General features: G+C 40.3%; 2 protein-coding genes across 4 annotated transcripts in view; both read left to right on the forward strand.

The window, feature by feature from the left end:
- Nucleotides 1-5,277, forward strand: part of LOC140359384 (titin-like) — a 30,437-nt gene extending 25,160 nt beyond the window's left edge. For all 3 annotated transcript variants that reach the window (XM_072444282.1, XM_072444283.1, XM_072444284.1), the window contains 3 exons: nucleotides 24-287; nucleotides 371-631; nucleotides 4,715-5,277. In XM_072444282.1, the coding sequence (XP_072300383.1) occupies nucleotides 24-287; nucleotides 371-631; nucleotides 4,715-5,010 (821 nt within the window). In that variant the 3' untranslated portion in view covers nucleotides 5,011-5,277. The remainder of the gene's footprint in view (nucleotides 1-23; nucleotides 288-370; nucleotides 632-4,714) is intronic.
- A 613-nt stretch (nucleotides 5,278-5,890) lies between these two features.
- ttn.2 (titin, tandem duplicate 2) overlaps nucleotides 5,891-25,534 on the forward strand; it is a 185,352-nt gene continuing 165,708 nt past the window's right edge. The window contains exons 1-9 of the mRNA XM_072444281.1: nucleotides 5,891-6,145; nucleotides 6,221-6,365; nucleotides 6,439-6,607; nucleotides 6,678-6,909; nucleotides 8,260-8,544; nucleotides 8,622-8,747; nucleotides 9,320-9,508; nucleotides 10,525-10,572; nucleotides 25,083-25,361. Coding sequence (XP_072300382.1) covers nucleotides 5,902-6,145; nucleotides 6,221-6,365; nucleotides 6,439-6,607; nucleotides 6,678-6,909; nucleotides 8,260-8,544; nucleotides 8,622-8,747; nucleotides 9,320-9,508; nucleotides 10,525-10,572; nucleotides 25,083-25,361 — 1,717 coding nt within the window. The 5' untranslated portion in view covers nucleotides 5,891-5,901. The remainder of the gene's footprint in view (nucleotides 6,146-6,220; nucleotides 6,366-6,438; nucleotides 6,608-6,677; nucleotides 6,910-8,259; nucleotides 8,545-8,621; nucleotides 8,748-9,319; nucleotides 9,509-10,524; nucleotides 10,573-25,082; nucleotides 25,362-25,534) is intronic.

Raw genomic sequence — 25,534 nt, forward strand, 5'->3', positions numbered from 1 at the left:
GTAAATACACTTAATATCTTTAGCTGTGAAGATCAAGAAAACGCTGAGAAACCAAACCGTAACTGAGACCCAGGATGCTGTGTTCTTCCTGGAGCTGACCCACCCTGACGTGAAAGGAACCCAGTGGATCAGAAACGGGGTGGAGCTCCACAGTAACGACAAATACGAGGTCACAACTGATGGCATGGTCCACACTCTCCGAGTCAAGAACTGCAACACTCAAGATGAGTCTGTCTACTCCTTCAAGTTAGGAAAACTGTCGGCCAATGCCAGGCTTAATGTCGAGAGTGAGTATTTCAGGCTTTTGTTGCAATGTTGCAGTAATTCATTTGAAAAAGATATATTTTACAAATATATTTTCTTTTTGCAGCCATCAAGATAATTAAGAAAATAAAGGATGTCAACGCACTGCTGGACTCCACTGCTTCCTTTGAGTTGAGCCTTTCTCATGACAACATCCCAGTCACGTGGCTGTTCAACGGCAAAGAGCTCAAATCCAGTGATAAATGCAAGATCCAGGCCGAAAGGAAAGCTCACAAGCTCGTCCTGCAGAATGTAGACAGCAGCAACTTGGGAGAGTACACCGCCTTGGTGGGACACCTGCAGTGCAGCGCCTCACTCACTGTTGAGTGTAAGTATTTAGACTGTGCAATAATATTGCACATTATTATAGAACAACTTAGCCAAAGCTTTGTGTTTTCCTGAAAAAAAACACCCAATAATCACATAGTTACAAGCCGCTAAAGACACCAAAACAGAAAGTGACACCCTACTGATGCCCCCGGACAACGCTGGATCTGCAGCGTGATGCGGAGCAAAGGGCGTCCTGTTTAGCGACAGAAATGTTTTCATTTAAAGGCAAGCAAAACGGAGACAAAGAATGCTCATTACCTTTGTGAATGTCAGGAGGTTGTTACAGAGAGCTGACTTAAACTATTGTTTAAGTCAGTTAAACTATTGTTTAAGTCAGGACGCACACAGAACTGAACAAGGTCTAACTCATGTAGGACTAATGTTTAAGTCAGGACGCACACAGAACTGAACAAGGTCTAACTCATGTAGGACTAATGTTTAAGTCAGGACGCACACAGAACTGAACAAGGTCTAACTCATGTAGGACTAATGTTTAAGTCAGGACGCACACAGAACTGAACAAGGTCTAACTCATGTAGGACTAATGTTTAAGTCAGGACGCACACAGAACTGAACAAGGTCTAACTCATGTAGGACTAATGTTTAAGTCAGGACGCACACAGAACTGAACAAGGTCTAACTCATGTAGGACTAATGTTTAAGTCAGGACGCACACAGAACTGAACAAGGTCTAACTCATGTAGGACTAATGTTTAAGTCAGGACGCACACAGAACTGAACAAGGTCTAACTCATGTAGGACTAATGTTTAAGTCAGGACGCACACAGAACTGAACAAGGTCTAACTCATGTAGGACTAATGTTTAAGTCAGGACGCACACAGAACTGAACAAGGTCTAACTCATGTAGGACTAATGTTTAAGTCAGGACGCACACAGAACTGAACAAGGTCTAACTCATGTAGGACTAATGTTTAAGTCAGGACGCACACAGAACTGAACAAGGTCTAACTCATGTAGGACTAATGTTTAAGTCAGGACGCACACAGAACTGAACAAGGTCTAACTCATGTAGGACTAATGTTTAAGTCAGGACGCACACAGAACTGAACAAGGTCTAACTCATGTAGGACTAATGTTTAAGTCAAGACGCACACAGAACTGAACAAGGTCTAACTCATGTAGGACTAATGTTTAAGTCAGGACGCACACAGAACTGAACAAGGTCTAACTCATGTAGGACTAATGTTTAAGTCAGGACGCACACAGAACTGAACAAGGTCTAACTCATGTAGGACTAATGTTTAAGTCAGGACGCACACAGAACTGAACAAGGTCTAACTCATGTAGGACTAATGTTTAAGTCAAGACGCACACAGAACTGAACAAGGTCTAACTCATGTAGGACTAATGTTTAAGTCAGGACGCACACAGAACTGAACAAGGTCTAACTCATGTAGGACTAATGTTTAAGTCAGGACGCACACAGAACTGAACAAGGTCTAACTCATGTAGGACTAATGTTTAAGTCAGGACGCACACAGAACTGAACAAGGTCTAACTCATGTAGGACTAATGTTTAAGTCAGGACGCACACAGAACTGAACAAGGTCTAACTCATGTAGGACTAATGTTTAAGTCAGGACGCACACAGAACTGAACAAGGTCTAACTCATGTAGGACTAATGTTTAAGTCAGGACGCACACAGAACTGAACAAGGTCTAACTCATGTAGGACTAATGTTTAAGTCAGGACGCACACAGAACTGAACAAGGTCTAACTCATGTAGGACTAATGTTTAAGTCAGGACGCACACAGAACTGAACAAGGTCTAACTCATGTAGGACTAATGTTTAAGTCAGGACGCACACAGAACTGAACAAGGTCTAACTCATGTAGGACTAATGTTTAAGTCAAGACGCACACAGAACTGAACAAGGTCTAACTCATGTAGGACTAATGTTTAAGTCAGGACGCACACAGAACTGAACAAGGTCTAACTCATGTAGGACTAATGTTTAAGTCAGGACGCACACAGAACTGAACAAGGTCTAACTCATGTAGGACTAATGTTTAAGTCAAGACACACACAGAACTGAACAAGGTCTAACTCATGTAGGACTAATGTTTAAGTCAAGACGCACACAGAACTGAACAAGGTCTAACTCATGTAGGACTAATGTTTAAGTCAGGACGCACACAGAACTGAACAAGGTCTAACTCATGTAGGACTAATGTTTAAGTCAGGACGCACACAGAACTGAACAAGGTCTAACTCATGTAGGACTAATGTTTAAGTCAAGACGCACACAGAACTGAACAAGGTCTAACTCATGTAGGACTAATGTTTAAGTCAGGACGCACACAGAACTGAACAAGGTCTAACTCATGTAGGACTAATGTTTAAGTCAGGACGCACACAGAACTGAACAAGGTCTAACTCATGTAGGACTAATGTTTAAGTCAGGACGCACACAGAACTGAACAAGGTCTAACTCATGTAGGACTAATGTTTAAGTCAAGACGCACACAGAACTGAACAAGGTCTAACTCATGTAGGACTAATGTTTAAGTCAGGACGCACACAGAACTGAACAAGGTCTAACTCATGTAGGACTAATGTTTAAGTCAGGACGCACACAGAACTGAACAAGGTCTAACTCATGTAGGACTAATGTTTAAGTCAGGACGCACACAGAACTGAACAAGGTCTAACTCATGTAGGACTAATGTTTAAGTCAGGACGCACACAGAACTGAACAAGGTCTAACTCATGTAGGACTAATGTTTAAGTCAGGACGCACACAGAACTGAACAAGGTCTAACTCATGTAGGACTAATGTTTAAGTCAGGACGCACACAGAACTGAACAAGGTCTAACTCATGTAGGACTACCTCAGCACCTTTGCTTGCTTTTTTACAATTACATTAATTTACTCATTGAATGAGTTAGTGCTGGATTAGATTTTATACAAAGTTATCTAATTTCCTAATATAACTGCTGTTTTGTGTTTATCACTCACTGGTTTAAAATATCAATTAAGATTCAGTTTTACAAATTTAAAAATACAGATAAATACACACAAATGCCCCACACATGCACATTTATAGTAACAAATAATTACTCACAGTTTAATAGTCATGTAATTTAGGCAAATTGAACAGGTAGCCGTTGGCCCTAAAAGGGTTATGGTTAACCTTGATTTGGACCGATGGTTCTTTAACTTTTTACGCAAAGCACCATCAAAGAAAAGCTTTCCGAGTACCACCAGATCTAAATCATTTCTTTAACCGGAGTATTTTAGGTCTAAATTAGGGCTAAACCAGGTCTTAATAATGAATACACCATTGCCATAGAAGTTTTATCGAAGAAATGACCCAAGAAAGAGCAAAAATGTGGAACAAATGTACTAAAATGATGAAGAGTCCGCGTACCACCTAAAGGACCTGGTGCACAACCAATGGTACACGTACCACAGTTTGAGAAATGCTGATTGTTTGCACTTACATTGCAAAAGAAAAACTAAAAAATTTGATCTCAAAACATTAATCTTTATTTGGGTATTTATTTATTTTTTGTTCTTTATGGACCACTGACATTTGACTTGTACATTGCTTCTAATTTCAATAGGGCTGAAACAATTAACCGACTACCGTAATTGGGAGTAGTCAACTATAAATATAATAGTAGTTGTATTTTGATCATCGTAATCATGACTGAACTATAATAGATTTAATAAATATTTGTTATCTCACCTTCAGTCACTACACTTCAACATTCATATGGTTAAAATATGTTCAAAATCACAATGTACATTGAAAAAACTGGTCCGACTAATTGAAAAAGTAATTGTTGACTAGTGACAGCCCTAAATTTCAAGATGATTGGCTTTCATTTCATAATATATATATATATATATATATATATATATATATATATATATATATATATATATATATATATATATATATATATATATATATATATATACACACATTTTAATACCAATACTATTACTTAAAATCCATGAAACCTACACTAGATTTTTTCATGCAGTCTTTTCTCGGTGTCTGTATATGGTATTTGTCATTCATTGCTGGATACTTTCTTTTGTTTTCAGCTCTACGTGTGACTAAGCCTCTGAAGAACGTGGAGGTGGCGGAGACGCAGATTGCCTCGTTCGACTGCGAGGTGTCCCACTTCAACGTCCCGTCCACTTGGCTGAAGAACGGTGTGGAGATCGAGATGAGCGACAAGTTTAGGATTGTGGTTCAGGGCAAACTGCACCAGCTGAAGATCTTGAACACCAGCCGGGACGACTCTGCCGAATACACGTTTGTCTGTGGAAACGACAGAGTCTCTGCCACGCTTACTGTCAGCCGTAAGAAGTCATTCATTATCAAAAAGAAGCAATAAATGTCACTAATAATTAACATGAAACAATAACTGAGAATGTTTTGCTTTTGATCCTTAGTAACAGATTATTTTTTAATCCAAATCCCTTTGCAAAATTAGAATAATAGTTTTCTTTATCAATCTTTCTAACACTAAGTCAAATACTAAGTTGCATGTTGCAAAAAAAACATTTATACTGCTACTTTTTTTTTCTTCGTTTGGAATTTTGAATGAAGGAATTGAAGGATGTGTTTTAAATTCTCCCAAATCATTAAAGGCTTAAAACAGGTCAACAGTGTACTGGAGTTATTTGAAAGAGTATTTCACATATGATTTACATCTCTCATCGATCCATTACTAGAAACTGTTCTTACATGAACCTTACATAGAAGCAGATTATTATTTTGGATATTATTCTTGAAAGCACCATCACATTTCTTATCTGATGCTGCATTCTAAACGTCTGTTTTGGTAGCACAGGCCTATAATGTTGGAAAGCACATCCATAATTCATTCATTCAAGCAACTGAAATAAAATAAATGCAGCCATTTATTTTTTCCAAACTGATTTTTGCACTTGGCAAGCCTCAGCAATTTTACTGGCAGTTAACAAAATACTTTAGTGATTAGTGTGAGCTATTTATGAAACAAAGCCACCAACATACATAAAGACAGACAGAGCAACCTATTAACCTTTCCAGGTTATAACTGGAAAGACATTTGATATGAGGAATATATACACCTCACTGAGAAGCTTACAGAAGCCTTGATGTAAGCACTTTTGTGCAGCTGTTTAACTTGGTCTGTCACAGAGTAAGGACCAGCCCCAACCCCCCCATGGACTATTTATACCAAGACCTATCGTATATAAATATTTATTTTTCTGTTTCCATAGCTGTCCTGATCACTTCTATGCTGAAAGACCTGAATGCTCAAGAGAGAGACACCATCACTTTCGAGGTCACCGTAAACTATGAGGGAATTACATACAAATGGCTGAAAAACGGCGTGGAGATCAAATCCTCAGACAGGTGTCAGATTCGAACCAAGGAGCTTACCCACTCGCTGACCATACGTAATGTACACTTCGGCGATGGAGGAGAGTACCAGTATGTGTCCGGGTCAGCCGCCTCCTCTGCCAACCTCTTTGTGGAAGGTAAGGGCATAAATAGACTGACTTAACACCTAGATAAGCTCTGTTAAAAAATCACATTCTCTCCTTCTCTTTCAGCTCGTCTCATTGAATTCACCAAGAAAATTAAGGACATTAAGATCACTGAGAAGAAGAAGGCAATTTTTGAATGTGAGATCTCTGAACCCAACGCCCAAGTCATGTGGATGAAAGATGGACAAGAACTGGACACTTCTGAGGAGAGGTAGACATCACTTTTGCTTCTTCTTTTTGGAGAAGTTTGAATGAATTAATATGTGTCTTACTTGCATTTCCAGGTACATTGTGACAGCTGAGAAGTTTCTCCACCGCCTGATGATCCAGACGGTCCGTATGTCTGATGCCGGCGAGTACTCAGTTGTGGCTGGATCCAGCATGTCCAAGGCCAAGCTAATTGTCGAGGGTCGCGATGTCCGTATTTCTGAACCAGCTGAGAAAGAAATCACAGTAAGGATATAATCTTGCATATTAAGATACTCAAAAAATGATCACTAAAACATGCCTTGTTTCATGCTAGGTTCTAGAGAAACACAGAGCCACCTTTGAATTTGAGGTGAACGAGGAGGACATTGAAGGCAAATGGTTGAGAAATGGTGTCGAGATCAAATTCTCCATGGAAGAACGCTTCAACTATGTGGCCATCAGGAAAATCCACCGCCTCACCATCACGGAAACGTTCAGGAGCGACGCCGGCGAATATACATTTATTGCTGGCAAGAACCGAAGCACCATGCATCTCAGAGTTAACCGTAAGTCCAATCAAAATTGAAAAAGCTGGTGTGCAAGATAATTTAAAGGGGACATATTCTGCTAATATTAAACCTCAAAGGCCTGGCGCCGGGAGTGCGCCAGCCATCTCTGCACATAGTGCAGTGTGTTCTGTCCTAGTTCTGGACAATGGTTCTGTCTTAGTCCGGGCAGACTGTGAAAAAGCCCAAAGACACATGTGCCATTCCCTGCGGTGAAACTTAGCTTTCTGTGCCAACACACTGTGTGGCTCTTTTCTCGCGTGCTCCAGACAACGCAGCGTTCCAACGAGCACTCAGGTGTCCAGTTGTGTGCAACGGTGCTGCATGCGACTCGTACAGTCTACGGACACGGACACATGTGTGTCCGTGGGCCCCAGTCTGCTAAACCAGGTTCAAAAGCAGAGATGTGCTGCGTGGACTGCGGTGCATTCTGTGCTCAGCGCCTTAGTCTTGGTTTAGTTTGGGCAGACTGAGAAAAAGCCCACGGACATAGGACGTACACAAATAAAGGTGAAATATCGAAACCACGCTTCAAGGCTGCATTTCTTAGTTTTTTAAATTTTGGGAACAAATTGAAAAACGGTTCAAATGTTTTTTTTATTTTGACATTGAAAATCTATTTAACAATCATATATTAAAGTGCTTTCTCGCTGTTTCACAACAATCGCATCCTCCGCAGTGAACCGCTCACTTCTTTCTTTGCCTGTATATGAGGCATGACTGCAAACATCACCCACACAGAAGGTGCTTTTGAACGCCACAGTCATTGGATCAAACACTATCACCATATATGGACTGGCACCATCCCACTCCAGCCTCTTTACGCTAGCATTAGCTTTGTGAAGGTAGCAAAAGAGCAACGTGGAAATGCCCCTGGCCAAGGCTCTTGTTAACGCTAAGTCCGGGGGCAAAATCCGTAAGATATTGTAAAAGCATCTATTTGTGTCAAAATGAGACCACATCGCTTTCTCTGTATCTAATTATAGAGCGTAGAATTCTCCGCGAAGCAGGAAGTGCACTGTTAGCATGCTAATGTTTGTTAGTTTTACCGTAACAGCAAGAAAAAGGGAAGAAAATACTTTGTTTTGCAGCCATTTTTCAACAATAAAAAAAGTTGATACAAATCCGTTGCTTGCTACCGTGAAATGGAAATATATACATTTTGCATATTTTAACATGTCAGTTGTCCCATTTCTATTACTTAGCCATTTTAACTACATTTTGCAGTTTAAAAACATCCAAAAATCAAGTCTATGAAATGGTTTATTTCTAAAATCGAGAAAAAGCATTGTATGTGCCCTTTAATGGAGCATGCATGGTAACAGTTTTGTCTTTTGATTATATCTTCAGTGCCAGAGCCTCCTCAGATTGTCCGCCACATGGAGTCCCAGTCAGTGGAGGCCGGTAAGCCTGTTCGCTTCTCCGTGGAGGTGAGCGGCCTGCCCCAGCCCCAGGTCTCTTGGTACAAAAACTCCCAGGCTCTTTCCCCCGGATTCAAATGCAAATTCCTCCACGATGGTTATGAGCACACGCTGCTGCTCATCGAGGTCTTCCCGGAGGACGCAGCCGAGTACAACTGTGAGGCCAAGAATGACTACGGCGTAGCCACCAGCAATGCAACACTTAACGTTGAAGGTAAAAAAATCAATAAAACACTATAAGTCAAATATAAAGTCTCAGAAAGTTAACTTTGATATACCTTGTCTTTTTAGTGTCAGAGGTGGTGTCCCCGGATTCAGCTGCTCTTGTGGCTCCCCCAGTAGTCATCTCCCCCATCAGCAATGCCTCAGCACGAGAAGGTGAACCAGCTCGCTTCCAGTGCAGAGTCCGTGGAGATGGTAAGATTTTAAATTTCTCAAAGCTATTTGGTGAAAAATTACAAAGAAACAATTGACATTTAATCTGGTAAAGCAGCGTTTATTGAATGTTTCACACTAAGTACAACCACAGACAATATCTAGATTCTATGGAATTAAAACTGGCCTAAATTAGCATTAAAGCAAGTCTCCAACAGTAATACAGTAGATCTAAACTGCGATTAAATCAGTTTTATAAGCCTTAATAGGACTTAACCAGAACTATCCTAAAGAAAGGCTCAATGATTATCATAATTTATGCTTGTTAAAAGGGAGCTTTTACTTCCAGTTATTCACGTACGTAGTGTTATTAAATATCATGTAGCAGTTTAAAATCAGTAAATTCAACTTTGCCGCTTGATACAGTTAAACTCTATGAAGAGGCTTATCAATTCAGCATTTTTGAGCAGGAAGTTAATTAAACTATTTCTATTTTAAACTGCTTTTGATCAATGAACAAAATGTTAAATAAGGATCCATAAGTTTTTTTTTAAATACATGGAAAAAAAGTCATCTTTAAACACTATCAACTACAACCTTTTAATCTTGAACAGATGTGAAGATATGCTGGTTCCACAAGGACAAGGAGGTCAAGCAGTCAGACTTCTTCCGGATGTCCCAATTTGATGACAGCTGTCAGCTGGAGATCTCCCGAGTCTACCCTGAGGATGAGGGCGAGTACCGTTGCACAGCCACCAACAGTGCTGGGACTGTGGCCTGCTCTGCTACACTCACAATGGAGGGTGAGTTTCCGTAATAAATGTGCACATTTCCCTGCTAGGGGCCGAAAGAACAGACAACATTTAACACCCAAATTCCGACCTCTGTATTTTTTTTGTAAATACTGCATGTGAAACAGCTAACCTCTTCCTTTCAGGGGAAAAAGAAACTACTCAATCTCAAGATGAGAGCCAATGGCATGTTTCCACCAGTCTCACAAGTCTTAAGAAACCCTCTCTTGGCCAAAAGCCCATCTTCCTTCAGCCTATCACAAGCTGCACAGTGCCACACGGAGAAGTGGCTCGCTTCCATGCATGTGTGTCAGGAATGCCTAGGCCAGAAGTGACATGGTTCCACAACAGACAACCAGTAAAGGCCACCAAAAACGTGGTGTTTCACTTTGACGAGATGACAAACATAGCCACTCTGATCATTGTGGATGCTTTTTCTGAGCATGCAGGCCTGTACACATGTCGAGCGGCCAATAATGCCGGAGAGGCCGCCTGCTCTGCCACTCTCACCATAACCAAAGAGCCACAAGTAGTAGAAGAAGGTAACATCTGGGACCTGTGACTGCAGCCAAATTCCCTTAAACCTTCACCTTTCACCCTTTGAACCTGTGTTTTTACCAGATCACAGTTTGTCTTTACAAGCAAAAATCACATCTGAGGGATTTCCTGAACCGAGTTACTAGTTTTGTTGACTCTAAGTCCATTGTCACACATAGAGTTAAACAATTACCGTATGTGTGTCACCCCAAACACTACAAACTTTGCCAAATCTGATTTTTCACAAGCTCAGGGCATCCCTCAAGCTACCTGTTGTGTTTACTAGGTTCACATTTATTCACCAGATTCCCCAGTGTTCCTGGGGTTTTCCAATGCTGTACACTCCCACAATTAACAAGCTTTCTGTGAATTTTGTTGACAAGAATAACAACACCCCTTTTTATCTTTCTTCCCCTGTTATCTTTAGGAATCCACCTGGTTTTTAGCCCCGCATTAATGATTTTTTTGTTTGTTTATGGTTTAATTTACAGTGACCCGTGTTGAACAGACTGAAACAAAGGTTAAACAAGAAGTCAAAGGTAAGAACACATTTGTTTCTTGACCACTGCCCCAAAAATGTAGATCATTTCCCCTTGTTTTAATGTGCTGAGAAAGGGACTGTTTAACAAAATGTTCTGGGCCTCATTTCGCCTCAGTGGTAATCTGATAGCAGGTTACTTTGAACAAAATGTGTAATATGAATTTGATGACAGTGTGCAGGAGTATGCTTAACTGATCTGGATTAAGTTGGACTGCACCTGTCTGTTTATTGAGATAAAATGTTGAACTGTCCCTTTAAGTCCCACCCCAAAATCCCATTGCATGTCATTGTTCAAGTCTTGACCAATACATTCTTTTTTTCAGCGCCTTACATGTATTGATGACACTTTATGTTTATTGCCTAGTCCAAATGTGCTTGAAGCAGTTTTTGACACTTGCAAATTGCATCCAAAAGGTTATATGTTTTGGCATGAAGGGTCTTTAATTCCCCCAAAAGATATGATATATATCTTTTAAAGCTTCTAGATTGAAGAATTCTTTAAAAGATATGATTTTTAATATTCTTGCAAAAATATTTCATAGCCTGGCTTGCAGATAGTGGGATGTGATTCCTGTGGTTTGCATTGTAAATAACCCAACTATATTAGTTCGAATAAACGCCTTCTCACTTATTTGCGGCTTAAAATAGTCTGTTTGGGAACATAACATGTAATGATTGTGCATAATTTAAGTTTAAGGATTAGAAAGGGCGTTTATTCCTCTGTCTGCAAGTCAGGTAAAGAATATTGTAGATTAAAGCGACAACACTTCTAAAAAAAGCAGCCCATCTTGGTTCATGCTTTTTCTATTTATCTTAAAATAATTTGTTTTGAAGAAATTTCCACAGACGAAGAATCTAAACTTCCTGCAGGTTTCTAGTAAAAAGAATCGAGTCTTGCGTTTATTCGAACAAATATGGTGAGTCAAATTATTTATTTTTGCATTGTGACGTGCTGCATGCCTATGATAATTCTATCTCTCTTTCACTCAAGGCCTCTGATCATCTGACTGCTGTTTCTTTCTATTTGCAGAGCTTCCCAGCATTGATCCCTCTTGTCAGCTGAGAGGAGACTTGTCTGACCCTGAGGAGTTCCACTGTGCTACCTCTGAGAATATAGCACCTTCATTTACTCAGAAACTTAAGTTCCAGTCAGTTCTTGAGGGAGAAATTGTAGAATTAAAATGCATATTGGTTGCTTTTCCACCACCCTCACTTCTGTGGTTTCATAACAACCGACCAGTTCGCAAAGAACGAAGGCGCAGAATCTTTTCTGAAAGTGAACTACAGATGCATTCAACATGTTTAGTTATTGATTGTATTAAGGAGAAAGACACGGGAAGCTACAAGGTAATGGCAATAAATTCAGAGGGTTCTGCAGAGTCCACAGCATCACTTTTAGTGTCACTGAGCGAAGAGCAGTCTGCTAACTATTTGGGATTTGCCAAGCAGTCTGCAAAAGCACATAAAAGTGAGGCTGCAAAAGCACATAAAAGTGAGGCTGCAAAAGCACATGAATGCGAGGATGCAATGGCAGAGCAGAAGAAGGAAAGAAAGTTCCGGGTGGAGCTTAGATGTGTTGGTTCTCCATTTGATAGAGCATCTAAAGCTCATCATGGAAAGTCACGGTCCAAAAATGCTCTTGTCCGCACTGTGTACTTTAGTTCCAGTACTATGTCCAAAGAAAAGGAGGTAGTGAAAGAGCACAAACATTTGGAAACAGCATCTGAGCGTGCCCCATCCCCTCCACCTATGTTTGATAAATCAGAGCACTTCAATGATAGATTTAGTGATATCTACTGTGACAGACGGACAGGCGCCAGGTTCAGCGACAGATTCAGCGACAGATGCAGCGATCGATATAGTGACAGGTTCAGTGATACAGAAAGCCTTCACAATGAAGTAAGAACAAAACTAACATCTCTGCAAAAGGCGGTCAAGCAAAGAAAGAGACTCTCTATTTCAACTAGGTCGTCGTCAGAATTTGATGGCGAGTCAGTATTTAGTGAACCTACTTATTCAGAGTATATGGAGAGGATAAGGGGTAAACAAGCCTCATTACAAGAAGCCCAGCAATCCAGTCGGCTCTCGGACTCTGGAGATGGTAGCAGAGAAATTCAAGATCAACCAAGAAGAAGGGTTTCTTCACAGACTCCCCTAAGGCATTCATTTGAGCCGCAATCAAGAACAAGAGCTATTCAGCTGATGAAAGGCGAGTTATTGTCACAGGCAGAGGAGAAGGACGTGGAGCATACATATAGGAGTTTTATTCAAACAAAAGAAGATGTGGACTTCGATGTAATGTCAAGCGAGCATCATTACGAGGCTTCTGCACAGAAAATTGTAACTGTAGAAGTCCCATACTCTGGGAATGTGACAGTGCAAGCTCAAATATTACCCAAATATATGACATCTTCACAGCGCAAAGACTTAACTCAAACAGGATTGTCAAATGTGGAAATGTTTGAAACAAATCCCTCATTTGATGAACAAGAAAGAATGAGGGCTCAATGTGTAGAGGGTTTGGAGGTGGAGCACATTGAGCGTGAGGATAAACTAGCTCGAAGGGTTACAAGATGGCAGCAAGGAGAAAGGATGCCTGGAGATGAGATATTTCACCCAGAAACTGACCTGCCTTTGCCTCTAGAGCCTCCTTATATGGTGCCTGGAGGTTACATACAGCTAGATGTGATGGAGAAAAAACAAATTGCACTCACCGAGGAAGATCATTACCACAAATCACCAAGGATGATAAGGTCAGGTGATAGTGAAGCTAGAACTGCACCTCATCCTAAATCTCCCAAAGTCAGCGTTAGACCAGAAGACACTGTATTTGAACTTCCAGTCTTGCAAGCACAGTTATCCTCCAGTGCGACAGAAGTGGCAGAGTCTCCATCAAGAGCAAAAGCAAGAGCAGAGGCCAGAATAAGAGACTCTCCAAGGTTAAGGTCGAACAAAAAAGACCATTTTGCTAATGAAATGGTATTATCCCAAGAAATCACTGAAAGACAAGACGTTTATGAAGAAGAGTACAAAGGCGAGTCTTTGAGAGCCCATTATGAAAAAGAACTAGATGCTGAGCGCATGGAGTGTGAAGAGAAACTTCTGGCTCTTAGAATCAGGAAATGGCAACAAGGCATGATTACCTCAGAAGAAGATAGCTTTCACCCAGAAACAGATCTCCCTATGCCAGCAGATGCACCATACATGGAGCCTGAAGGACAAATTAAGACTCAGAAGGAGATGGTGAAGACAGAGCTTGTGATGGCTACTAAGCCTGGTCCTATTGCAACTCTCCATAAATCACCAAAAATGAAGACCCGTGTAGAAGAATTTGATAGTGAAATTTCAGTAAAAGAAGCGCAAATGTCTCCAAGGGTTAAATCTAGGCTTTCAGAGAAGACAATTGAGGCATCTCCCAGAGCAAGAGCAAGACAAGAAAGATTTGAAAAAATGAAAGGAAACCATGAATTGCACCTGTCAAGAGAAAACATCTCTGAGCTCAAAAGTGAGAGTGCCCGGTTTGTCAGTGAAGAGGAAGCGCTGAATGAAAGAATTATGAGGTGGCAACAGGATGTTTTTATGGAGCAACAAGACACTGTCAAACTGGAAACTGAATGGAGAGAAGGCAGCTCAACAGAAGACAGACCGACAGAAGGAATCATCCATGAGGCAACCAAAGATAGCAGTGCTGAAATTGCACGTAGCAAATTGACTCCTGCAGAAAAGGTTACCAATAGTGATGTAAATGTTCAAAAACGCGGAGATACACCAGAGTGGCATAACATAGAGCAATCAGCAGAGGGGCGTGAAACTAGGCTGGAGAAAAACAGTGAATACCTTTTGAGTGAACAAGAAGCAATGGCTCAGCGTATTTTGAAATGGCAAAAAGATGAAGTGTCAGAACTGGAATCAGAGTGGCCTGTGGATAATCAAGGCAAGCAACTTTTTGAAGTCACTGAAACAATTCATTCTGTGAGTATGCCAGATACAGTTTCTAGTCAGGTTCCATCTATTCCTAATGAAAAACGAGTCCAAACAGAGACATCCTCAACCACTTTCCAGACAGCTTATGGTGCAGGCTTACATCAAGATGTTAAAGAATCACTTTCGAAGGAGGCCTTGCAAGCAGTACATATGCCTGTATCTGAATCTGCTTCAATTACGCAATCAGTAACAAAGTCAGAATTGTCATCAGCATCAGCAAATGCGAAAGCTACCATACATCATGAAACTGTATCTGTTCAAAGACACTCTCCCAGTCTCCAACTTCCCACATTACATCCTCAAGAAAAGGAATATGTAGCTCCTGCTAAACCCTTCAGACAATCAGTTCCAACTTCAAAAGAAGCAGAAGAAAAGCCAGAATCTGAGGAATACACTATGCTTGTTGATAAAGCTAGCCTCCAGCGCTTCCAGTATGAAGTAAAGGAAGAGGGTAGGGTGAAAGAGGAGGTTGAGCCATCAAGAGAGGTCACACAGAAAATACAAAAAGATTATGCAAGTGAACTTGAAGCTTCAAGAAATGTTGGAGTAAAAGAAAGTGGTAACGCAGGTATCAAAATGGACACAGATATAAAAGTGCCTTTAAAGGAAAGTGCTCAACCAGCAGAGTCTAAAGCAAACGGTGACAAACCAAGTATAAATAGGAAGTCTCCAGTTTTTGTTAAAGAGCTGTCATCACTCAAAGTAAATATTGGTGAGATGTCTGAGTTTTTCTGCCAGTTTCAAGGTGAACCTTTACCCACAGTCAACTGGCTAAAAGATGGCCAACCATTAGCCCAGAACCCAGACTATGATATAGTTACTAAATCAAACTACTCAAAGCTGACTGTCTTCTATCCAACCACAGACCATGTGGGTACATATAAGTGTGTTCTCACAAATAAACATGGCAACATCATATCCACTGCCACGCTTGAGATTTCAGATGTGAAAGTAATGAGAGCCTTTGAGGACAAACAGGAAGTTATAGTCACACACGAAGTAGATGAAACCACAGAAGACCTAAAGAAGGAAGTTCATGGTGCAATTACGTCTTCTACAGAGACCGGAAAAGCTACTCTACAGGTTCCTAGAGCCGTCATTCCAAAGCGACGGCTTTCAGATGACTCTTTATCCTTGTCACCTGTTGAAATACGAATTACTGCTGCTACTCCTCTTCCTGAGATGGCAGAGTATATCATTGAAGATGTCTCCCCTGCTGAAAATACCTCAGATGTACCAATGGATGACAGCACATCTCTAATAAAACACAAATTTACTTTCTCGTTTGATGTGGCCGCAGAAGCTCCGAATGTTGTCCGTGAATTAGAAAACACAACATGCTCTGAAGGAAACACAGCAGTCTTAGAATGTGCTATTTCAGGAGAACCCACTCCTGAAGTCACATGGTATTTAGATAATGATTGCATCAATGTGGTATTAGAAAAGTACATCATGGATATACAAGAGAAAACATGCAGGCTTTGTATAAATAATTTTGGATACAGTGATGCTGGGGTTTATAAATGTGTTGCTAAAAATAAGCTTGGGGAAGTTTCAAGCATTGCTGATGTATCATTCCAAGCTGCTGAACCAGTACACTTTTCAAATGAGAGTAAAATCGTTCATGATAAAGAGGAGATATCTGGAGATATAGCAGCTGTGGAGACAACCCCTACTGCTCACACAGAGAAGACAGAGCATGCACAACTGGAAACATCTCGAATGGCACAAAAATCAAGTTCAGCTTATTCCAGAGAATCCAAGGCTTTGTCTGGGTGTGGTTTAGCGTCATCTGCAGCTGTGATAAATGTTTCTCAGATAAAACAAACGTTTGAGTCTGATTCACATATTGGTCCAATGAATCCTCTATCTTCTGATGATGAGCAAACAAAGCAAACACTGTTTTCTAAAGAGTTTATTCCTGAGGTACTGGAATTCACTGAACAGCAAAAACAAATCAAAATGCAGGAACTTGATATAGTTGGGGAAACTGTTCATACTTTTTCAGAAGAAAATGTTCCTTTGCCACTCAACTCTTTTGGGAAGTTTACAGAAGAACCAACAAGGCTTGACATTTGTGGTCCACAACAATTTGTGGAGAAAGTGCAAGACTCTCCGGATCTAGTCAGGCCCAAAGCACAGAGACCTGGGGGCCTAACTGAACAAAGTGAAACAGGAGTGACTGACATGAGTGAAGACATTGTGCAACCATTTGAAAGAACCAGTAGCTTTATTCCCTTCCAGGTTGATAAAGCACCTGCATCCAAACCATCTTTGAAAACATCCACCATTTCAGGAGAAACAGTAAGGCCTAAAAAAACTGAGCCTATCAAACCAGAGAGACAAAAGTTATCTACCACATCTTTAAAACATGGTGAGGCAGTAGATGAAGGCATGGAGATTCCTACCACATTGAAGAGTGATTTGGAAGAAGTAGGTCTAAAAGCCATAACTCAAGAACATGAAGAATTAGAATACCAACCTGTACCACCTTTGGAACCCTCAATGGACAGTGGTGTATTTCTTAGCTTGCCAGAATCACAAGTGGATGTTGCAGAAGCAACGGATGTTTTGGATCAGAAAAGTCCTTTGGGCGTTAACGAGGAACATGTAAGTTGTATTGGAGCTCTGTCACATACAAAACGTATTGAGGGAGGTGTGGCCAGTTTGGTGGAGCCACTTGAACAGGACGACTTGTCTCTCACAACTAAGGTTGACAATGTCACCAGTCCTAAAGATAAAGGCATTGAATTTCACAAAGAAATAGAGAGTTTGGGCCCTAACGTCAAACCTGAAGTGGGAAGCATGATTGAGGGCTCAACTGAAATAGCAACCATTGTAGGGAAAGGGGAAGTAGAAAATGCTTTGAAAAGCAGAGAAGAGTTAGACATTGCACAGTCTACAGAAGCAGGAACAGCTGCAACGACTGTTCGAGCCTTGGAAGAAGAAGAAGTCACGTTTGGTGCTGTGTATGATTTCTATAATCCTCCTGCTGACTGGGGTCGCCCACTATCTCCTGAGTCAGAAATGTCTATAGAAATTGGTAGCACTATGAGTGAAGAGATAGCAGAAGTTGCTGAGAGGTTCTACACACCAGGTTCTTCTTCACAGACATCACAACAAATAGCAGATTCTTTCCAGACGTCTAAATCTCCTATGTCTTTCAACACTCCAACATCAGATTTACCTGGTGGCTTTACGACTTCGCAAGAATATCCTTTCTCTCCACTTGGACACAAGAGACCATCCACAGGAAGCTCAAGTGATAACTTTTTTTCTCCTGTTCAGTATTTACCATCTCCAGCTGATGAAAGGATTGAAACATCTCAACCAGAGATCATTTTGGATGAAACTAGATATTTAACCCGGCAAAGTTCTCTTGGAATAGGTTCACTCCAAGAGAAGGTACAAGGTATTCCACCAGCTTTTCTCAAACCTTTAATTAAGAAAAGAGTTTTTGAAAACGACACCTTATGGTTTTATGCTGAAGTTTTTGGGCTACCTTCACCTGAAGTAAAGTGGTTCTGTAATAAAAGTCAGCTTGTGGAAAGCAGCAGAATCAAAATGGATAGAGATGGAGACAGTATCTCACTCATGATATCTAATGTGACTAAAGCTGACCAAGGAGAGTACATCTGTGAGGCTATAAACTATGTTGGCGAAGCCAGGAGTGTGGCTTTAGTGGTAGTTGTGTCCCAGGAAATTAGATTTATGCCTGCCCCTCCGGCTGTCACTCATCAACATGTGATGGAATTTGATGTGGAAGAAGATGACTCATCTCGATCACCTTCACCACAAGAAATTCTTCTGGAAGTTGAATTAGATGAAAAAGATGTAAAGGAATTTGAAAAACAAGTAAAGATTATTACAATTCCCGAATATACAGCTGACAACAAAAGCATGATTATTTCTTTAGATGTGTTACCAAGCATTTATGAAGAAGGAGCTGTGGATTTTGTCACACAAGAGCATGATGATCTGAAAATTGCTTTTGAAGTCACTGAAATTCCACCAAGATTCATCAATCCCATTTGTGATATGGAAGCCCATGAAGGCACAGCTGTTATGTTTGAGTGTTCTTTAATGGGAATTCCTTCTCCTATCGTCTCGTGGTTCAAAGGTGACAAAAAGATCCCTCATAATAAAAAGTTTGTTTTGTCCTCGGATGGTGATAATCATTTCCTCAAAATTTGTAAAATCACAAGTCAGGACAGTGGAGTGTATACTTGCAGAGCAATCAATGTTGTTGGTGAGACTCTGTGTAGAGCCTCTTTGGTTGTATTAAGTGCTAAATCCTTTGCTGGAAAAACTAGAGGAAGGGAACTGACAGCTGTATCTCTTGGTAGCGCCATAGTCCAACCTCAGAAGTTTGATTTAATGGTTGGCAACACATCATTTGATGGGGAGCAGGTGTCAGAAATAGAGCTTGAGTTTGAGTTTGAACAAGATGCAGACGAATCTCAGCGGGCAGTTAGATTGGTTGCCAACACAGACAAAGGAACAAGTGAACAGGGAGATAAGTATGTGAGCATAAATTTCGATGTATTTGCTGAGCCAGCCAAAGATGAAAAGATTGAATTTAAAGGTAAATCCTCTGAAATGTGTAGTTTCCATTTTCAAATCACAGAAACAGCCCCCAAATGTGTGATTCCACTAACAAATGTCACAGCAGCAGTTGGCACTCCTGTCATCCTTCAATGTCTAGTTAGTGGTAAACCAAATCCCACTGCAGAATGGTACAAAGATGGAGCACTTGTGACTGATAGTAGCAGTATCATCCAAGAGAAAACAGCAGGTCATTTCAATTTGCTAATTACTAATGTGACTCAAAGTGATGCTGGGGAATACAAGTGCTTGATACAAAACTCCTCTGGATCTATTGAAACTACTGCACTTCTCAAGGTGTTTTAGAGCAGAACAGTTTGTATTAGGTTAGCAAAAATGTGTTTTATTTTTTGTAAAGTAATACATTTTTGTTGATGATTTAAAATGTTTTTATTTATTTAATAAATTTGGCATTATGACACATCCTTACTAATCTGATCATGTCTAAACATTAGAATAGTCAAATAGAATTTAAGTGCACTACTATTTTTGTTCATTTAACTTGTGTAGTTAATTCAAAATAATTGGTTTGATTCTAACTTTAATAGGGACATTAACATTGAAATAATGTATGTGTTTTGTTTTTTGTGGCATCAATTGTTTCCCATTACCGTATTTTTGGTTCAAACCAATGTGATAACTAGCTCATCTCAGTCAATAGTATATAGAAACGAAAGGCTTATTGTGCTTAAATAACACATTTTAGCCGTAATCAACCAAGGTAAATTATTCTTATATTTACAAAATGTGTATTACTAATTATAGTAATAGAAACTTGAAAATTCAGTTTGTAATTTTTAAAGTAGATTTTACATTTTGTTCAACTGTTTTTACTGTTTGTTTGTTTGATTGTTCGTGTGTGTGTGGATGGTATTCAGAAGGTTGCTAGCACTAGATGTTAAGATAATAAATACTGTGGAATCAGTTTTCTTTTTAAATTCAATAATCTACAATGTTTTGTCTTGTAAATAAGTGTAAACTTCGAATGGTGTAATAATTTACTTGAGAAAAAGATTCTAGCATAGAATTCCATGGGTCGTTTGTACAGAGCTCATCTTGTCTTGGTTTTTAATAAAAAGCTAACTATTAACTTTATTGGTCTCTTCTTTTTTCTAATTTAAGGCTATGATCATTTTGTTTGACATTATAATAATAATTACTGCACATTCAAGTGTCAAAAGCTGCTTTTAAAGTGATATTATTTAGCTGGGTAATCTGATGTTTTTTTATTGATTGATTGATTTGATTGATTAATTGAAGTGCTTTCCTCCCCCAGAATTCTGTTTTAAATATGTTTTCTCTATTTCCGGGATATTGTCATGAATGTGACTTAATATTTCCCCACAGAAATTTCTAGCACCACCGTCACCACTGTGGAAGAGGAAACCTACAGCACTGCTGTCCATTTACCACAGAAAACTAAAACACTTGAGCTCAAGCCAGAGTCAAAACGCTATTCTTCCACTTTAGAGAAGAAGAAAGAAAAGCCAGTTTTCCTTACTCAGCTTTCTCCAGCAGTATCAACCAGTGGTGAAACTGCCAAATTTACAGTACATATTTCAGGTTTTCCCAAACCTACTGTTCAGTGGTTGCACAAGGGTAAAGTCATAAAGAGCTCTTCTGTATACAAGATTATTGAGGAAAAGGATGAACACACTTTAGTAATTACTAAGGTTACTACCGAATATGAAGGGGAATATTCCTGCACTGCCACTAACAGATTTGGTGAGACAACTTGTACCACATACCTTGAAGTAAAAAAGCCAGATGTGAGCCATGCAGAGAAATGGGTGGAGAAAATGTTTAAGATCACAGGCCAGCCTCCTACTTTTACCATCCCGATTGTCCCTGTGAGGTGTTCTGAGGGTGGAGATGTTACTTTTATTTACAATTCTACTGGTGACCCTCTTCCTAATGTGAAGTGGTTCAAAGGCGCTCTCCAAATCCAGCCAAGTCGAAACTGTATTATCATTGCCAACCCTGATGGATCTGGCTACATCAATTTGAAGAATGTAAAACAGGAAGACAGTGGTTTGTATACTTGTAAGGCCTCCAATCAATTTGGCGAAGCTTCTTGTAGTGCTGAACTAGTGGTATTTAAAGAGTTCCGTAGACAGGAGAAGCATACTGTTGTCCAGAAGAAAGGCTATAAGGTTTCAGTGACAGAACAAGCCACAGAGTCACGCTTGTATCAGGTAAGTTTGCCAGGCCAGGACAAAACTAAAACCGATCAGATGGTTTACACAATTGGCACAGAAGACAGACAGATAATTCCAAGTGAACAGGTTAGCTCATTGAGGGAAGTCAACATATCAGCAGCCACAGTGCATCGTGAAAAGGTAACCCACCAGGCTGCAGTGCTACAAACCCATGAATTAGAGGAAAGGGTTTCTGTTGCTACCCATCCACCTCAAGTTTCAGCTGTTCCTGCAAAACAGCTTCATATGGCAGCTTTTACATCATCAATCGAAGAAAGCCAAGGCCTTATCGAGCAGCACTGTGATCGGATTCAAAGCCCTGAAGTCATTGAGCTACAGGCTGCTCGGGAAAAGAAGTCAAAAGTTATGTCAGCAGTAGCAGAGGAGTTAACCCCGCTATCCACTGTTAGCACAGAACTTTTAGCTAACAGAAAACCTGCCCAATTAAAGCCCTCATCTGAACCTCCATTTCTTGTTAGCGGACATCAAGTTGAGTCTCAGCTATCTATGCTGAAAGAGGAGTCACAGGAAATGCCAGAATCACAAGAGCAGAAGGGTTATAAGGTGAAGGAGGGTGTGAAGATCTTGTATTCAGCTCAGTCTTCAGAGAAACGTTTGCTTACTGAGGGCCACACAACTGAAATAGCAACATCAGATTCAGCTCTGAAGTCCACTGCTAGTAAAGAAAAGCATAAGCCGGTCTTGGCTTCAGTCAGTGAGTCAAAGCAAACTCTTCAGAAGGAAAGCAAGCTCTCCCTGGAGAGGCCTGCTAATGAAACAGCATCCTTGTGTAAAGATCAAATTATGAATGTAGCCCTGAACACTGAAGAAAAGCACATTTTTCAATCCGAGCCGACACAACAGCTGCCAAGTTTAGACAGCGCAAAGACAATTAGGCCACAAATAGAAGGAGAGCAGATTTTACACTTACAGGTTGTAACAGATCAGGATGTTCTTCCATCAGAGAAAGCTTTTTCTAGTGAGAAACCAGCTAGTGAGCAGGCGGAAAGCAGGAAAAGTCCCACTTTGCTCCATTCTGTCAGCCAGGATGAGCAAACAACTGTCATTTGTGAGGACTCTGTCGAGTTTGAGGCCAAAGCTAGCACTTTGACCATTCGTCCTCAAAAGGAAGCCCCCTCTCAGCTTCATCTCCAGTCCACACAGCCTGTAGAGATGCTTCAGAAAGAGGGCTTACTAACAGTTGAGAAACCTGAGCAGCAGATAGCAATACAAAAGCAAGAGCGTGCAAGGAAACATGCAGCTACGTTTGAGGAGAAAAGAGAGCTTGTTGCTGATTATAATAGTGAACTGGACATGTCTGTGACAGGGGTTCAGTCCCAACTTAGAGCTGAACCAAAGCCTCAACAAATACTTCAGCTTTCCTACCAGCCCATGCCGTTGCCAAAAGAAGTGCCACTTTCTACTGATGTTAAACAGCAACGTGCTTTAGTTCAGAAAGAGGATCGCTGGAATGTCATGCATGTGACAAGTGTTGCAGACAGCCAAACTATGGAGGAGGGACACACTGAGAGTCTTATGGATATAAATAAATGTACCTCTCAGATGGCTGTGGAACCAACATTTCCCACTGTTCCTATTCAAGTTGAAGAGAAGGAACTATCTACAGAATGTACTATGATACTTGAGGCAGCAGAACAGGACTTTGCAGTACAAATTCAGGAAGGTCAGTCAGTAAGGCAATCTATAATAATGGATGAGAAGAGAGTGCTTACCAGTGAAGTTTCTCAGGAGGTCACCAAGGAGCAATCGTCCAAAGTGGCTGTTACCACACAACCCAAGCTCTCATTAATGGCTTCAGAGTCCAAAGACACCACAGTTCTACCTAAAGAGATGACCTTCGTTATACAGATCCCAAAGCCGTCTCGTCTGAACATAAGACGTCAGCTTAGGGACGCACTTCAGTCTGCGGTAGCCAGTGACCAGCTTGTGTTATTGGCTGATGTTGTTGAAAAGTTACATGCTGTAGAAGCTCAGGAAGTCAGGGTTCAGAGAGAGCAAAAGCGGGCTATGTTTACTTACCTAATCACAACAACAGGCTCACCAATGGAAATAACTCTTGCGTTTGAAGGTGAGTATCCTCAAATGGCTGAACTCAGGACTGAACTACAGGCAGCTTTTCATTCCATACTTTACCAAGAAGCCAGCGTTCTTACTTCAGCGCAACCTGGAACTATGCACTTGGACAAACCCCAACGAGCAGAGGTTATGACATCTCGTAGTAAACAAATGCTTTCATCAATGGTAGAGACAGTAAATGTTACAGAGAGTGCTGTTGATTTCTCTGCTGTCAAGTCGCAAGCTGCTGCACTAAAAACAGAATCTAAAAAGAGTGTTGAATGTGTTGCAGCTGAACAGCAAGTTGTAGTTCAAGAATCAAAAGCAAAAAAATCAGATCAGTTTTCACAAGTTAAAATCTCTTCTCAGCAGTCTGCACAAGTTTCCAGACAAGAAGTGACATCTGTAACAGTTGAACATATGGAGACAGTTGAGGTGTCTGCAGATGTTACCATAAAGAAAGAGCTCAAGAAAGAATTCTTTAAAGAGGAAATTAGTATATCACGACCAGAACAAAGGGAATATCCTGTAATAGTAACCTCTCTTGAAGACCTATCTATCGATGAAGAAAGCAAAGTAACTTTTACCACTACAATTAAGTATGTTACTAAGGTAAACTGGTTTTTCAATGGACAATTGGTAAAGTCTGGCAAAGAGTTCAAGTGTTCAAAGGACAATGAAACATACATATTAGTTATCAATAAAGTTGTAAAGGAGAAGCATCAAGGAGAGTATGTCTGTGAGGCTGAAAATGAAGCCGGCAAGATCACAACATCTTCAAGACTGACAGTAGTCTCAAGAGGTTTGGGAAATGGAAATTTGAATATATCATTCATTCATTCATTCACCACAGAAACTAATCATTCACAAAAAAAGTCCATTTCAGATTGTTGTCATCACAAAATACTAATTTTCACTTTTCTGTCTAGTTTTTATTCCATAGCTCAGCATGAGCACCAGGCACTTTATGACACCAACACACTTTGTTTTGTCTGATCCACAGAACATGTCCATGGCAAAACATGTTCAGACACATTACACATTTGCTGTAAAGGCTATAAAACCTTTTCATAAACTTTCAGTATTGGCTTGACATTACCCAGTTGAAATACAACAATAGTAAGAACCCTCAATTTTTGTTTCTACCCAAATACTCTTTCAACCCTCTCACTATCTTTGGGTCTGGGTGACTCACGGGCGCCAATAGTAGAATGCCTCCCCCCCTCTCTCCACAACCTGAAAAAGTGTTTTTAACAATCTTAGTGGGGCTAGCACAAGGGCTATATGTTAAAATTTCGAAGTTAAATATTTATCACATGTAATTTTATTTTGGAATCAGAACTCAAGAAAACTCTGTTCTTTTTCCTTGTCTGGGTAGGTTTTAATATTATTGCTGAACACGCATGCTGCCATGCTTCCAACCTTTCATTCCAATGTCTTCATAATTCATGTTCTTCTTTCTAGCTTGACAACTTGATAATACTTTCTTAGGACTTCCTGCAACTTTTTCCTCCACAGCCACTCCTTCTTTGTTTCCTTCATCATACATTCCATCTTGATTGATAGACTAAGTCTTTACAAAGAAATCACAATAAAAAAGCTAATTGTTTTATTTTTCCTTTTATCCCTTGTGTGTGCACCACAGTGCCACCTGTTTTTAGGCAGGAAATCACCCCACTGGAGATAAATGTTGGAAGCCATGCCAAGTTTGAATGTGAAATTGAAGATGCTCCTGATGTGACCTTCAAGTGGTTCAGATCTGACGTCGAAATCAAACAAAGTGAGAAGTACAGGATTCTTAGTCGCCACACCAGTTCCTCTTTGGAGATCTTGAGTCCTGCCAAGGCTGACAGTGGTGAATACAGCTGCAAAGCTTCAAATAAACACGGCAATGTCCGCTGCCAAGCCAAGCTTGTTGTCACAGGTAAGCTCCCAGTGGGACTTTGTTGTTTGTTTGAGAGAGAGAATTTTATAAATGATCTGTACTTGACCACAATTCAATGAAATGCAACGTTGAAGTAATTTATTCATGAGCTGCATCTGGTGTCATATTTGACAAATATAACATGGTGTATTTTTGTATTCTTTGGTACAAAA

Source organism: Eucyclogobius newberryi, unplaced genomic scaffold, assembly GCF_026437365.1.
Source record: "Eucyclogobius newberryi isolate DKJ021-1_F unplaced genomic scaffold, fEucNew1.0.hap1 SCAF_14, whole genome shotgun sequence".
NCBI lineage: Eukaryota > Metazoa > Chordata > Actinopteri > Gobiiformes > Gobiidae > Eucyclogobius > Eucyclogobius newberryi.